The sequence below is a fragment of the Geotrypetes seraphini genome, chromosome 7 (genome assembly GCF_902459505.1).
Source record: "Geotrypetes seraphini chromosome 7, aGeoSer1.1, whole genome shotgun sequence".
NCBI classification, from domain to species: domain Eukaryota; kingdom Metazoa; phylum Chordata; class Amphibia; order Gymnophiona; family Dermophiidae; genus Geotrypetes; species Geotrypetes seraphini.
Window position 1 is genome coordinate 188,878,152 of NC_047090.1, and position 16,511 is coordinate 188,894,662.

Sequence of the window (16,511 nt, forward strand, 5' to 3'; positions counted from 1 at the left end):
TTTAACATTTTTATAAAAGATATTGCTGAAGGGTTGTCAGGTAAGATTTGCCTCTTTCTGGATGATACCAAAATCTGCAATAGAGTAGACATGCCGGATGGTGTGAATAGCACGAAGAAAGACCTGGTTAAGCTTGAAGAATGATCTGAAATTTGGCAGCTAAAATTTAATGCTAAGAAATGCAAGGTCATGCATTTGGGCTGCAAAAACCAGAGGGACAGTTTAGGGGGTGAAGAACTTATGTGCATGACAAATTGTATGTGATGATCTTAAGGTGGCCAAACAGGTTGAAAAGGTAATGGTAAAAGTTAGAAGGATGCTAGGTTGCATAGGGAGAGGTATGGTCAGTAGGAAAAAGGAGGTATTGTTGCCCCTGTATATAAGATTCTGGTGAGACCTCATATTGAATATTGTGTACAATTCTGGAGAGACTGCACCTTCAAAAAGATATAAAAAGGATGGAGTCAGTCCAGACGAAGGCTACTAAAATGGTGTGTGGTCTTCGTGATAAAGCGTATGGGGACAGACTTAAAGATCTCAACCTGTATACTTTGGAGGAAACGAGAGAGAGGGGAGATATGATAGAGATGTTTAAATACCTACGTAATATAAATGTGCATGAGTCGAGTCTCTTTCATGTGAAAGGAAACTCTGCAATGAGAGGGCTTAGGATGAAGTTAAGAGGTGATAGACTCTGGAGTAATCTGAGGAAATACTTTTTTACGGGAAGGGTGGTAGATGCTTGGAACAGTCTCCCGGAAGAGGTGGTGGAAACAGAGATGGTGTCTGAATTCAAGAGGACCTGGGATAGGCAACTGGGATCTCTCAGAGAGAGAAAAAGATAATGTTACTGTGGATGGGCAGACTAGATGGGCCATTTGGCCATTATCTGCCGTCATGTTTCTATTTTTCTCTGTGTCGATCATCCTCCGATCTGATCCAATCTGTGCACGCAAATGAGGGGAAACGGCATGCAAAGTAGGAAAGCAGTGATTCACTAACCAAAATATGGAACACCACTGGGCTGGCCGATCAACAAAGAAGCGACTGCTGGGGACCAGTCGCTTACATCCTTTCCGAGTGCCACCCTCCAAATTTTTCTTTAATACTGACCAATAACGCTGTTTCCTGTGCATCAAAATCTCAAAGCAGAAGCAAACAAAATTAGTTCTGTCTTTCCAGCTGCAGGTATAGCGTCTTTCTTTTATATCCGTGATCAATATTTTCTTGCCCCTTTAGTACACTTCCTGACTGCCGCCCTGCTCTCTGCCCTGACTCTCCTCTTGCTGCCCTGACTCTCCTGCTCGCCCTTCCCCGCAGTGCGAGCCCATGGTTTTGATCCGCGGGTTTAAAGCGGGTTAAAACCACGGGCTCGCGAAGTAGTAAAAAAAAGTTTCCAGCTCTGTAAGCATGTGCAGACCATCTACAGGCAAAAAAGATGGTCTGCGCATGCATTAGGATTGCTCTCTAGCGATCCATGTAGTCGGTGGAGGGCATGCCTCCGATTGCCCTACTTTGCATGTGGGCGCATTGAGAATTGGTTGCCCGGCCTCGGTTCGGATCCGTGGGCTTAGTGAATCTAGCCCCAAGTCTCCACCCTGACTCAGAGCTAGACTGTTTCCCATGGTTCAGAACCCTCGCCCATATTCTAACAGTGCTGAAGAAATTGGTAAGGAGAGTTTGACAGTCACCTGGCTAGTGCCCTAACACAGCAGCGGGACATAATCAGGAATGAGCTGGCATTGGCCCGGGTGTGCAGCGTTGTCTCAATGCCTCGCAGCAGGTCGTTGGTCTTCAACAGTAGTAGCATCTGACGAGGGACGTTGTTGAGCAATTGGCTGATCTGAGGTAAGTAGGCAGCAGCATTAGTCCGAATCTCCACATCCTGGGCAAGAGGAAGTGAGAGAGATATTCAGAACACAATGGACCCTGCTTAGTACAAGAAGAGCCAAAAGCAAACCAGTAGCACTGGAAACATACCAGCTTTTGTCACATAACCTTACAGTAGAGCTGATCCTTGCAAATATGCACAGCCATAAATTTCAATGGCATCATTCCCTTAAACATTAATTCCCTTTCAAACTCAACAAGGTTGAGAAGTCTGAAAGGCTGCTGCGACTGAGAGATAGTACTGCAAGACCCATTAGAAGTCATGGTGGCCATTTCTACAATGGTATGTGCCACTAGGGGCAGGCGTTCTTATGAATGGGGATCACTCCTGTGCCCATCACCACATTGGACCACCAAGGAGTAATTTAAACGTGATGTAAACAAGGAAGGCAAATTTATCTTCAAATTGCATCTCTCAGACGCTCTTTCTTTTCTCAAACTGCTTCTTTCGCCTTATACAAGGCTACATCAGGGGAAATTTGCTTCTTATTGCCTCATCTGAACATCCAAACACATTCACATAGTAAACCAACTGGGCTGACACACCTCAAAATGGCCGCAAAATTGAGAGACGCAATAAGTGGCAATAAGAAGCACATTTCCTCTGATGTAGCCTTGTATAAGGCGAAAGAAGCAGTTTGAGAAAAGAAAGAGTGTCTGAGAGATGCAATTCGAAGATAAGTTTGCTTTTTGCTTTGCTTGTTTACATCACGTTTTACTAGACCTTCTTATATGAACTGAAAATCTTGCTTTACTCCAAGCTGTTGCCTTGTTGCTATAGTTTGGCAGATTTAACCTCTTACTCCACTCCATAATGATTATGAAAACAGAAAATAGACTTTGAATATTGAAGTTGATATGAATGAATGAAAATGAAAACCTGAGGATATAAATGCATGGAGTTTTTTTCAGATGATACGGATAGCTTAGGGTACTGTTCAGTCCCGGCTGTCCGTGTATGAGGTCTGTTTTCTCCATTTTTTCTATATATTATTAATGGCTGTCTTGTTTTATTTATTTTTGATGAGATAGTGTGAACGAGGTTTTCCTGCTAAACTTATTAGTGCGTTTTTTCTGAGTTTTGTGTTTGTAACACACGACTGTACCCTGATACTATCAGTTTATTTGAATATATTGAGTCATCTGTTTTTAATCTCCATCTTTCTAATGCACACTCATGATGCCCCCCTTGGAAGAATTTTTAAAAGTCTAAGTCTCTCCTCTTTTGAGAACACTGGCCCAAGGTCCAGTCTTCCTCTCCACAGCACACTAAAAACTAAGACAGGGCATCTGGCCTTGTTTAATTCTTTTGCTGGAATCAATCGATCTGTGCTGCATTAACAGCATGCAATGCGGCTGGAAACATTGGGGCAATTAGAAGATCTGCCATTAATGAATGACCTAGAATACCTTGCTATCAGGTTTGTCAGTTGGAAATGAGCCACAAAGGCCGAGCTCTTCTCAGTTGCAGACATGCAAATCAGCATGCTACTGTCTCCTTCAATTTGTGGCAGAAAGGCTGTGCCTCGTCTCTATTAAGAGGAACACGATGCATTTGGAGAGCCTTTTGTTCTCACCTGGCTCCATTATTTCAGGACAAGGTGGTTCAGTCCTCATTTTACCCCATGGAATGCACACAACTGTGTGCTGACTGGAGTGCTCTAGAAACAGGAAGCTAGATGCATCACTGTTGCAGACTCTAGCACTTCTATGCACATTCGCTTCTGATTCTGGCCACTTTGACCTTTTGATATGTAAAGGGCTGCCCAAGTCCGGTCCTCGAGATCTACTGGCAGGCCAGGTTTTCAGGATATCCACAATGAATATGCATGAGAGAGATTTGCCTGCACTGCCTTCTTGGAATGCAAATCTCTCTCTCTCATGCATATTCATTGTGGATATCCTGCCAGCAGATCTCGAGGAAGCCACAGTAAACATAAGCATCTGTATATGCAGAATTTGAAAGCAGATCAGCGTCGCTATTTTTTCAGGTTAATGTTCAAAAAGAAGTTATATGTGCAATATGTGCTGTTCTAAACATATCAATACTTCTTTTGTGTATATAAATTATACAGGCACAGATATCCTGTCTCTATGGATTATACACTTGGCTTGGACATAGAAAAGCCAGGTATAACTTGGGTCTGTACATTCAGCCCCTCATTCTACAACAGGGTCTCCTAAAGTTAGGCCCCCAACTGTGCACATAAATTACACCAATAATAGCACTTATCATCATGACTGTTATATCATGCATGCAAGCGGTATTCAATTACATACATGCACAATTACCTTTTGCATAAATGCAAAGGGGAGGAGCTTAAACAGGGCTTAACTTATAGACCACTGTAACTTCCGAGTACATGCATAACTGTTACATTTAGGCCCAAAGGAATAATTGGGTCAATAGTCAAAGTAATTTAACTAGTCAGAAATGGCTCCTGGCCAGTTAAAGCACTAATTTGAGGCTAACCACTCATTTCCAGTACCAGATACTGCCGCTGAAAATTCCAGTTCGTGCCTATCTGAAAACTGAATCCCTTTTGGGGTGTTTCAGAGGCAGTCAGCACTTAACCAGCCAAGATAACCACATATATAAGAACATAAGAACTGCCGCTGCTGGGTCAGACCTGCGGTCCATCGTGCCCAGAAGTCTGCTCCTGCGGCGGCCCCTAGGTCAAGGACCTGAGCCCTAACTGAGACTAGCCTTACCTGCATACGTTCTGGTTCAGCAGGAACTTGTCTAACTTTGTCTTGAATCCCTGGAGGGTGTTTTCCCCTATAACAGCCTCCGGAAGAGCGTTCTAGTTTTCTACCATTCTCTGGGTGAAGAAATTCCTTACGTTCGTACGAAATCTATCCCCTTTCAACTTTAGAGAGTGCCCTCTCGTTCTCCCTACCTTGGAGAGGGTGAACAACCTGTCCTTATCTACTAAGTCTATTTCCTTCATTATCTTGAATGTTTTGATCATGTCCCCTCTCAGTCTCCTCTTTTCAAGGGAGAAGAGGCCCAGTTTCTCTAATCTCTTGTTATAAGGCAACTCCTCCAGCCCCTTAATCATTTTAATCGCTGTTCTTTGGACCCTTTCAAGTAGTACTGTGTCCTTCTTCATGTACGGCGACCAGTGCTGGATGCAGTATTTCAGGTGAGGGCACACCATGGCCCGGTACAGCGGCATGATAACCTTCTCCAATCTGTTTGTGATCCCCTTCTTAATCATTCCTAGCATTCTGCTTGCCCTTTTCGCCACCACCGCGCATTGCACGGACAGCTTCATCAACTTGTCGACCAGCACTCCCAAGTCTCTTTCCTGGGGGGGGTCTCTCCAAGTACCGCCCTGGACATCCTGTATTCATGTATAAGATTTTTGTTACCGACATGCATCACCTTACACTTATCCACATTGAACCTCATTTGCCATGTTGCAGCCCATTTCTCGAGCGTGTTTATGCCACATTGCAGATCTTCGCAATCCTCCTGTATCTTCACTACTCTGAATAACTTAATATCGTCTGTAAATTTAATCACCTCACTCGTCGTACCAATTTCCAGTTCGTTTATAAATATATTGAAGAGCACGGACCGAAGCACCGAACCCTGCGACACTCCACTCGTGACACTTTTCCAGTCCGAGTATTGCCCATTTACCCCCACTCTCTGTTTCCTATCCACCAGCCAGTAAAGTCAGTCTTATCTTTATGCAGTGATGCAGCTGGTTAAATGCTGAATATTGAACTTTAATGGATATGGATTAACCAGCTCCAGAAACCTAGAAATTCAATGCTAGAACCCAGACATGGCCCAGCATTGAATTTCTGAGCATAACACCTGCTGTGGGCAGCAAAATGCCGAATGCTGATGCTTGAATATCAGCCCCAATGATTTTCTAAAGAGCGATTCATTTATTTTAAAAAGTATTATTCACTACATTGTATCACTGCCCCAAAATAAGATACAAAGCATTAAAAAACAGAACTTATATCACCATCAGTAATAAATAAAACCATAATATTGCAATAGAATATTATTAAGAAAAATTCAAAGTTCACTTTACACTTTCAACTTTATATCTTGGTCCTGTTTTAGCCACACCCACAGTGGCGTTAGGCGGCCTAAAGTGCCTACGGAGGTACGATTCTGGCGCCTTGGAACTCATTTAAAAATGCCATTGAATCAACGTTTTGTTTTTTTCTGAGTTTGGGCACCATGTGATGCCTAAAAATTCAGCAGCAGTTTGAGAATCCGGGCCTATATGTCTATATCCGTAAAATGAAAATGCTGTTTAATAATAATAATAATAATAATAACTTTATTTTTCTATACCGCCATAGTCAAATTGACTTCTAGGGGGTTTACATAAAAAGAAGGCTGGACAATCAGTGAATTACAAAATGGAAGATGAAGGAAGTTACATCATGAATTGGAGAAGCATGGGGAAAGAATACATGAACATAAGAACATAAGAATTTGCCTCCGCTGGGTCAGACCAGAGGTCTATCGCGCCCAGCAGTCCACACCCGCGGCGGCCCATCAGGTCCATGACCTGTCATGTTTACTTGATTTAGCCCTATAGCCCCCTTGTTTTTATCTATACTCTTATCTACCCTTATCTGTATCCCTCAATCCCCCTATCCTTCAGGAATCCATCCAATCCCTCTTTGAATCCCCGTAGCGTACTCTGCCCGACCACTTCCTCCGGGAGCGCGTTCCATGTGTCCACAACCCTCTGTGTGAAGAAGAACCTCCTGGCATTGGTTCTAAACTTGTCCCCTTCCAGTTTCTCCGAGTGCCGAGTTTCCCCGAGAGAAGAAAGATGTTATCAAAAGTCTATATCAGGAGTTTAAGCTAAGTTGAAATTTACCTTGTATGTTTGTTCTTATGTCGTGATAATGCTGTTGTAACCCACCTCAGACTCAGCTTTGGAGGATTTGACATAATCTACTAGAGCAGGACAGGTTTATCCACTCATACCCTAGCTGAGATCATCTTCAAGCACCTTTCCAGCCTCATGTGCAACTTTCTTCAAATTAGGCCTCTTTTTTTACTACTGTCTGCTACGCTGTCTTTTCTATGTATAGGCTCCATCATTGCTTACACACTATGCCAGGGCATCTGGCCTTGTTTCTCAACTTTTTCAAGCCAACAGAGTACCCCCACCCAAGCTTCACCCCAGACCGCCCAAACTCCGCCCCTGATCCCCACCCCCATAATAATAGTACTAATTGTAATGCCATTTCCTCCATCCATTTTTCGTATACACATAATATAATCTTATTAATACATAATGGTAACCACAAAATTTTAAAAAAACACAAAGCACATTATACGCACAAAAAATGTTAATTATCATTTATATTCTGGGGGGATTCAAAGAGGTCAAGGCAGATGACTTTAAAATATGCAATCAGTAACAACTATAGAAAAATAGACAAATATAGAGCAAATTATAGACAGCAGATATAAATTCACAAAACGGACACGCTCTGGTCACTAAATTGAAAATAAAATTATTTTTCCTACCTTTGTTGTCTGGTGATTTCACGAGTCTCTGGTTGCACTTCCAATATTTCTTTATTTCTGCCTCTTGTATGCTTCTTCTCCTCCGGATCCCATTCCCTTCCCCAACCAACATTTCTCTCTCTCTGTCCGTCCATAAGGCTCACTTTTTTTCCTCTCTCCTCCACCCCTATTGGCAACATATCTCCCTCTCTCATCTCCCAGATCATGTGCAGCATTTTTCACCCCTGCCAATCAGCCCCATGCCCATTTCTCCTTCTATCACCCCTCTCCAGCACAATGCCACATTTCTCTCTCCATCACTATGTCCAACATTTCTCCCCCTTGCATCCCCTTCAATCTGCCCTCTCCACCACCATATACAAACATTTCTCCCTCTCATTCTTCTATTCCCCATGCATCTCTACCTCACTCCTCTCTCTCTATGCCCAATTTTCCTTTCTTCCTTTCCCCATGTGCACCATCTCTCACTCACACACTCATGCCCATCAGTTCTCCCTTTCTGTTCCTACCCTTCTGTGTCCCATGTTCATGCCCCTTCCCTTCCTTCTGTGTCGAGTTTGTGCCCCCTCCCCCCCGAAGCCAACCCATTCACAGAAGCCTCCCGCCAGGATCCCTACTTGCCCCTGATGAAGCCGCCGCGATGCCTCCCTGCCTCCTTCTGCATGCCCGCTGCATAAGCCTCCACCCCCGAAGCCGACCCAGAGCTGACACGCTCTATCCCTCCCCCAGCAGAAACTTCGTAGCCCCACTAGACTTCCCCCCCTCGACGTCAATTCTGACGTCTGGCTGGCTGGCCTGGGACTTTCTCTCCGATGTCAGAATTGATGTCATGAGAAAGCCTTATAGGCCAGCCGCAGTATGCGACCATGGCCAGTCCCTGCTACGGAGTTTCTTATGGGGGAGGGATGGAGCATGTCGGCTTGGGGTTGGCTTCGGAGGTGGAGGGTTGTACAGTGGGTATGCACACGGAGGCAGGGAGGCATCCTGACGGTGGCGACTTCAGTAGGGGGGAGGAGGGAAGGCAAGGATTCCCAGCGAGAGGCAGGGAGAGATCCCTGGCAGCGGCCAAGCCGTGTACTCCCATCAGATGGCTCGTGTACCCCCAGGGGTACGCGTATCGTGGGTTGAGAAACACTGCACTATGCTGTCCATTAAAATATTTTATTGCACATTGTAATGTAGCATACTATGCCATACTTTGTGTTGTAATCTGAATATTTTTACTGCCGTAATTGTCTATTGCTAATGTTTGAAATATTCTTTCTCTACACTGCCTTGACTGAATTCTTTCAAAGAGGCAGTTAAATTATAAATTACATGTATCAGGCAGTTGCATGCTGGATTGATTGCAAACATGTAATTGCCTTCCTAGGCTACCTAACGTGAAAAGTCATTTTAGAAAAGGTTGTGTAGATAAACTGGGCAGGAAAGCACCTATTTCATAAAGACACAAACTATTTTACTGTCTTAACATGAAGATCATGAACGTAGAATATGATGAAAATTTTGAACTTGAAGGTGATGCAATAGAAGTTGTAAAGAGTTTTAATCTCTTGAGTTCCTTCATAAATAAGAATGGCATTTGGTTGCTCTATAATGAAGGCTCTTGACAAAGGACTTAAAGGCAAGGAAATAACACTCAAAATGAAGATCAGACTTGTCCACGCACTGATTTTCCCGGTGGCTAATTATGGATGTGAAATTTGGACATTACAGAAGCAAGAAAAAAAGAAGATTGATTCATTTGAACTTTGGTGTTGGAGAAGGATTTTATGCATGTCATGGACTACCAGAAAAACTAATAAATCAATTTTGGGAGCGATCGAATCAACTATGTCACATGAAGCCCACATGATGAACTTATCAAATACACAAAGCAGAACCACTAAATGAAAAATCTTCCAATATTCCTGTATTCCAATATTGCCCCTTAATACTCATTTATCTTATCAAACTAGACCCCAAATCCACAAAGGAATCAGAACTCATGGAGAAACAATCTTCACTAAAGAGTCTGAACTAAATTATCATAGTTCCGCTACGGAAACAGACCAGAGAGAAAAACGAGCTCAATCGAATACTAATAAGGAGGCTCTAGGTACAGGAATATAACCATGAGGTTAAGATATTGTACCTGGGAGTAAGATTAAATATCCAAATTAATGTACAAGCTGAAAACAGCAGCGATACAGGCAAAAAACCATGCTGTGCTTAACTTTTAGGTGAAAACACCACACCACCAAAGTCTGTCTGTTACCAATCAAACTGTCAAATGATGGTTGTAATCCACCTCAAATCCAGCATTGCACATTACCAGCAGTCCGGCTCACCAGGTAGTTATCCCAAAAACCTGGTGACTACCTCGTGAGCCGGACTGCTGGCAATATGCAACTTTACTTGAGATGAGTCACTGGTGCTAGCGATCAGCACATGCGCAGAATACATCCGCATAAAAGAACAAACAAAAACAAAACCCAAATCAAAGATCAGCAGCCATGTCATACAACCTCCTGACACCCTCTCCCACCGTCGCCTAAATCCGCCATGACCCCGACTCTATACCCCCCAGCAGGAGAGATGCCACTCTCTCCCACTGTCGCCACGCCCCCTCCAACTATCCCCCTGCCCCTCCCTACCATATTCAGGAAGTCCAGCCGGAGGGAAGCTTACCTGCTTCGGCTGGCAGGCCTGCCTCTTACACAATGGTGGGCCTTCCCCTACCAAGTGCATCCTGGGATGCACCAGGGAGGATCCTAAGACTCTAATTGGCCCAGGTTACTTAAGAGCCTTCCTATGGGAGGGGCATTAGGAGTAAGGGCCAATCAGAACCTTATACCTGTTCCCAGATGCACCCCTTAGGAGGGGTCTTAAGCAATCCCCATAGGAGAGGTCTTAAGCAACCTGGGTCAATCAGAGCCTTAGGCCTCTCCCCAATGCATTCCACACCGGGAAGGGGAAGGCCCACCATTTTGTAAGAGGCAGTCCTGCCAGCCAGAGCAAGTAGGCATTCCTCCTGCCAGACTTAAGAACATAAGAATAGCCTTACTGGGTCAGACCAATGGTCCATTAAGCCCAGTAGCCCGTTCTCATGGTGGCCAATCTAGATCACCAGTACCTGTCCACAACCCAAGGAGTAGCAATATTCCATGCTACCAATACAGGGCAAGCAGTGGCTTCCCCCTTATCTTTCTCAATAACAGACTATGGACTTTTCCTTCAGGAAATTGTCCAAACCTTTCTTAAAACCACTCTTACCACATCCTCTGGCAACGCGTTCAAGAACTTAACTATTCTCCGAGTGAAAAAAAATTTCCTCCTATTGGTTTTAAGAGCATTTTTCTGTAACTTCATCTAGTGTCCCCTAGTCTTTGTAATTTTTGACGGAGTGAAAAATTGATCCACTTGTTCCCGTTCTATTCCACTCAGGATTTTGTAGACTTCAATCATATCTCCCATCAGCCGTTTCTTTTCCAAGCTGAAGAACCCTAACCGTTTTAGTCTTTCCTCATACGAGAGGAGTTCGATTCCCTTTACCATCTTGGTCACTCTTCTTTAAACCTTTTCTAGCGCCACTATATCTTTCTTGAGATAAGGAGACCAGAATTGAATGCAATACTCCAAATGAGGTTGCACCATGAAGCGATACAGGGCATTATAACATTCTTAGTCTTGTTACCCATCCCTTTTTTAATAATTCCCAGCATACTGTTTGCTTTTTTGACCGCCACCTCACATTGGGCAGAAGGTTTCATCATATTGTCCACAATGATACCCAGATCTTTTTCTTGGGCGCTAACCCCCAAGGTGGATCCTAGCATCCAGTAACTGTGATTCAGGTTATTCTTTCCAATGTGCATCACTTTGCATTTGTCCACATTAAATTTCATCTACCACTTGGACACTCAGTCTTCCAATTTCCTAAGGTCTGCCTGAAATTTTTCACAATCCGCATGTGTTTTAACAACTTTGAACAGTTTAGTGTCATCTGCAAATTTAATCACCTCACTTGTTGTTTCAATTTTCAGATCATTTATAAATAAGTTAAATAGCACCGGTCCCAGTACAGACCCCTGTGGCACTCCACTGTTTACTCTCGTCCCTTGAGAAAAATGACCATTTAACCCTACCCTCTGTTTTTTTAACCGATAACCAATTCCTAATCCACAACTGAACTTTGCCACCTATCCCATGACTGAATAAGGTAGGGGGCGGGTGGGGGTTGTTGGGGGCACAGGGGGAGTTGGGCAATGGTGGGAGACAGTGGGTATCTCTCCCACTGCAAGGGGGGTGTAGAGTCGGGGACTCGGGGACTGTTGTAGAGGGGTTGGGCGACAGCGGGAGAGAGTGGGCATCTCTCCTGCTGTGTGGGGGTGGTGTAGAATTGGGGGCAAGGGGGGGTGCAACAGCAGGAAAGAGTGGGCATCTCTCTCATTGCGGAGGGAGGGGAGGGAATTAGCAGTGTTGGGTGATTATGCGACACAGCAGGAGAGAGTGGGCATCTCTTCTGCCGATCTTCGACTTGGGAGTTTGTTTTTATTTTAATTTGCTTTGGGGGGTTCTGAGCTGTCAACCTTACTTTCCTGTCAGTGCTTGAGCCAATCAGCTGCCCTTAGCCAGTTAAGTCAGATGCCCAGCACCTGTCTGAAAATGAGTCCCAATTTAACAGGATTAATGCTAGAGTTCATAGGATTCTCTCTAAAATCCCATTCTCTCTTTTCTGTAGCTAAGCTAGAAAGATCCATTTTCAGCTATGGTTCCTGCCCTAGGAGTAGCTCACTGTGTACTCCCAGGAACAAACGATAATATATCAGCTCCACAGCCCACAATGAAGCAGTAGGAGTCTCTCCAGCATTAGTTAATTCATTTCTAAAATCAAAGAAAAAAATAATAGATGGAACAAAGTAATCCAGCTATAATTTAGCTTGATAGAGGCTAGCATTCAATGCTTCTTGGGGGAAAAAAAAACAGCAGGAAGAGCTCCCAAGGATGCTACCATGGTCCTTGTTTTCTCTTCCACTCTTTTTTTCCCTGAAGCAATTAAATGTTATCAGAAGTGACAGGCAGCATTTGGGCAAAGCTGTAAATAAACATGAATCCATTTGTCAGATCTGCAGTGATCTGATTGTTCTGCCTTAGCTGATCAGAGCTTGTCTAGACCCTGTCAGGGCCCATTGCTTTTCTGTTTCTTCATCCTCAATAGAATAGGACAGATTCTTTTCAGGTGGGAGGGAGGACGGGGAAGCTGTTCACTGTCATCTGAAATGGGTTTCTGATACCATCAGTCTAACGACCCATGGCCTTTAAATCCAATGGCCAAGGTCTGCTACTGTCGGGACCCACTGAATACCCTGAATGTCTATTTACTCTGTGAATTTTTTTTTTTTTTTTTTTGCTATGGGCTAGATGTACAAGTTTTTTTCTTAGACACCTACTCCCTAGCTTTCCCCTAGATGTGATTGAAGCAGAAGCCCTGGGGAAGCTATTATGGAGGCCCAGAGGGAACATAGGAGCTAGGGAAGCTGAATGGAAGAGCTGATAGAATCTCCTGAAGGTAAGATTCTCCTATGTGGGAAACTCTGCCTGTATTCTAAAACCTGACCAGGGCTGTGATTGAATTCTGCATGTTTCTTGCAACTGTGATAAAGACTGGTTTGGGGCGTGGTAAGCCCTAATGAGAATAGTGGGAAAGTTAAAAAGCATTACTTTTTCTTTGGAAAAGAAACTATTAAGGGAACCTTGTGAAAAAAACAGCCTCTTCCCTGCTGTTTAACAAAGAGTTCTTTTTGTTCTAAACATGGCAAAGTGTGATACGTGTGCTTGTATAAAAATCCTTCCCTGAGCAGCGGAGGAGGCAGCCGGAGAGAGTCAGGAGGCAGCTGAGGAGAGCGGAGCGAGAGGCAGGCAGGCAGAAGCAGAAGAACAGCATGTGGAACAGAGAAGAGAGAGGAAGGCAGGACACAGAGAGGGGCAGAGGCGAGAGATAGCTCCGCCCACCCCTCCGACGTCAGCAGCACACTGGAGCCGAACTCCTCCATAAAAGAGGAGGAGCCAACGGCGCGCAGCCTTAGCGAGAGCGCCTTTGCGAAGGGCCTCAAGAAGGGCAGATTCACCACACTCAAGGACACCAAGGAAGGGCAACAAGGTAAGGAAGCCAACAAATAACACATCTAAATACCCAAATAAGTACATAAAAGCAAAAACAAAGCAGACACAGAGGGCACATACATACGTAACAACAGCAGGACACAAACTGCTATCCTAAAGTTAGGAAATCCAACCAACATAGAACACCACAATACTAGACAAACTTGGCACACTAGAAGTGGATACAGGGAAAAACATATAACTAGGGAATAGTGAAGTAGCAAGAAACAGGCACAGAAGAGAACACACACACAGACGAGAACACACACTCACACAAGCAAAAAGGAACCAGTGAAATAAAAGAGAGTACTCCAAAGAAGCAGACAGCAATGGAAGCAGAGGGAATCCAGAAGATGAGCTTTCCAGTGTTCTGCACAGTCTGTCACATGTATGACTACCTCCCCTCGGGGAGGCAGTCATATGTATGCGGTCGGTGTCAGGAGCTGAAAAGCTTGAAGAGGGAAGTCAGGCAGCTGAAGGACAGGATACAAGAATTGGAAGGACTCTACATCACAGAAGACCCACTCAGGACAGCGGAGGACTTCACGAGAGGGAGACACATTGAGGATGAAGTCAGAGAACTTGAGGAATTCATTGAGGAGGCCTACAGGAGGAGGGTGGAAGAACACGAACATCAGAGGAAAGATGAAGACACAGCAACATGGAAGGGAGAACAAGGGGATGATGACTCCAAGGAAGAAACCCACAGAGGAATCCCGCAAGAAGGGGAGGAAAGGTCTAGTCGATGTCCAGAAGAAGCAGCAAAGCACTCTGAGGACACAGACCTGCGACCGGAGCGAAAACTGAAGAAGGGAAAATCTGCAATCCTAGTGGGAGACTCAATCTTAAGGCAAGTAGACAGTCACATAGCAGGTGGGAGAGAGGATCAACTGGTGACCTGCCTCCCAGGAGCGAGAACAAAGGACATCGTTGACAAAATCGGAAAGATCCTAGACAGAGCAGAGACGGAAGACACTACAGTAATGATCCACATCGGGACAAATGATGTCAGCAAGAGGGACTACAGTAGAAGTGCACTGATAGAACAGTTCAAGATTCTGGGAATGAAGTTGAAGATGAGAACTCAGAAGATTGCATTTTCGGAGATCCTACCAGTACCAAGGGCAGATGTGAAGAGGCAGACGGAACTACAATCAATAAATGCATAGATGAGGAGATGGTGCGAGGAAGAGGGGTTCCACTTCGTGAGGAACTGGACAACGTTTTGGGGCAAGAGCAAGCTCTTCAGGAGAGATGGACTGCACCTGAGTGCCGCAGGAACTAGACTTCTAGCAAACAACGTCAGGAGAGGAATAGAGCAGGCTTTAAACCAAGAAGAAAGGGAAAGCCGACAGTCGACCAAGTGTCGACGATTCGGAAGAAGGTATCCCGTGAAGATACTAAGTGGGTAAAATGCTAGGAAGAAACAACGGGCAAAACACAGCTGACTGATCCAGAAGAGGAGGATAAGAGGATCGTAGCACAGGAGAAGAAAATAAAGATTGAAGCACAGGGAAAGGAAATGAAGACGAAACAATACCAGGACTTAAATTGCATATATACTAATGCAAGGAGCCTAAGGAACAAAATGGGGGAATTAGAAGTCATGGCCAAGACTGAGAACCTAGACTGAGAATCATTGGAGTATCCAAAACATGGTGGAATGAAGAAAACAAATGGGACATAGCACTGCTGGGGTACAAACTCTATCGCGAAGACAGGTCAGGTCAGAAAAGAGGAGGAATAGCCCTATACGTAAAAGAAAGCATACACTCGATCAGAGTGGACACAGCAGCGATGACCAACAAATTGGAATTGCTATGGGTTAAAATACCGGGAAGGGAAGGGCCCGAGATAAAGATCGGCCTGTACTATCGTCCACCTGGGCAAACTGAAGCTGCTGATGAAGAAATGGAAGCCGAGATGAAACGAGAATGCAAAAGCGTTAACACGATTATTATGGGAGACTTCAAATATCCCGGGATAGACTGGAGTCTTGGAAACTCAAAATGTGCTAAGGAGACCAGATTCCTGGAGGCTATACAGAACTGCTTCATGGATCAGCTTGTCAGAGAACCGACGAGAGGGAATGCCACTCTGAATCTAATCCTTAATGGGCTAAGAAAAGGAAGTGGAAGTAGTGGGACCATTGGGAAACAGCGATCATAATATAATCAAGTTCAAAGTTGAAGTAGGAATATCGAAGGGAAAGAGAACCACAGCGACAACTCTCAACTTCAAAAAAGGAAACTACGAAGCGATGAGGGTAATGGTAAGGAAGAAACTTAGGCACAGCTCAAAGAAATGGCAGACTGTAGAGCAAGCCTGGTCTTTATTCAAGGATATGGTGAGCGAGGTGCAAAATCTGTATATCCCCAGATTCAGAAAAGGGTGCAAAAAGAGCCGAACAAAAGACCCGGCGTGGATAACTAAAGAAATGAAGAAAGCGATATGTGATAAGAAGAATTCATTCAAGAAATGGGAAAAGGTAAAACCGAGGAGAACTGGAAAGAACACAGGAAGTATCAAAAAGAATATCACCTCGTGGTTAGAAAAGCAAAAAGAGAATATGAAGAGAGGCTAGCCAGGGAAGCAAGAAATTTCAAACCGTTCTTTAGATACGTTAAAGGGAAGCAGCCGGCCAGGGATGAGGTGGGACTGTTGGATGACGGAGATAGGAAGGGTGTGGTGAAGGAGGAGAAAGAAGTGGCAAAAAGACTAAACACGTTCTTTTCGTTAGTATTTACAAATGAGGACACATCCAATATACCGGAATCTGAACAAATCTTCAAAGGAGAACAAGAAGAAAAATTAACATCCATGGAAGTAAACCTTGAAGACGTACAAAGGCAGTTAGAAAAATTAAAAATTGACAAATCACCAGCAATATTCCCTCTAAGCTGTGCACGCGCACACAACTTGCTAAACCCGCACACACAAATTAAAACAGCGCGCA

General features: G+C 44.3%; 1 protein-coding gene across 14 annotated transcripts in view; it reads right to left on the minus strand.

The window, feature by feature from the left end:
- ADCK1 (aarF domain containing kinase 1) overlaps positions 1-16,511 on the minus strand; it is a 296,483-nt gene that overhangs the window by 124,360 nt on the left and 155,612 nt on the right. For all 14 annotated transcript variants that reach the window (XM_033952756.1, XM_033952759.1, XM_033952768.1 and 11 more), the window contains one exon: positions 1,692-1,885. In XM_033952756.1, the coding sequence (XP_033808647.1) occupies positions 1,692-1,885 (194 nt within the window). The remainder of the gene's footprint in view (positions 1-1,691; positions 1,886-16,511) is intronic.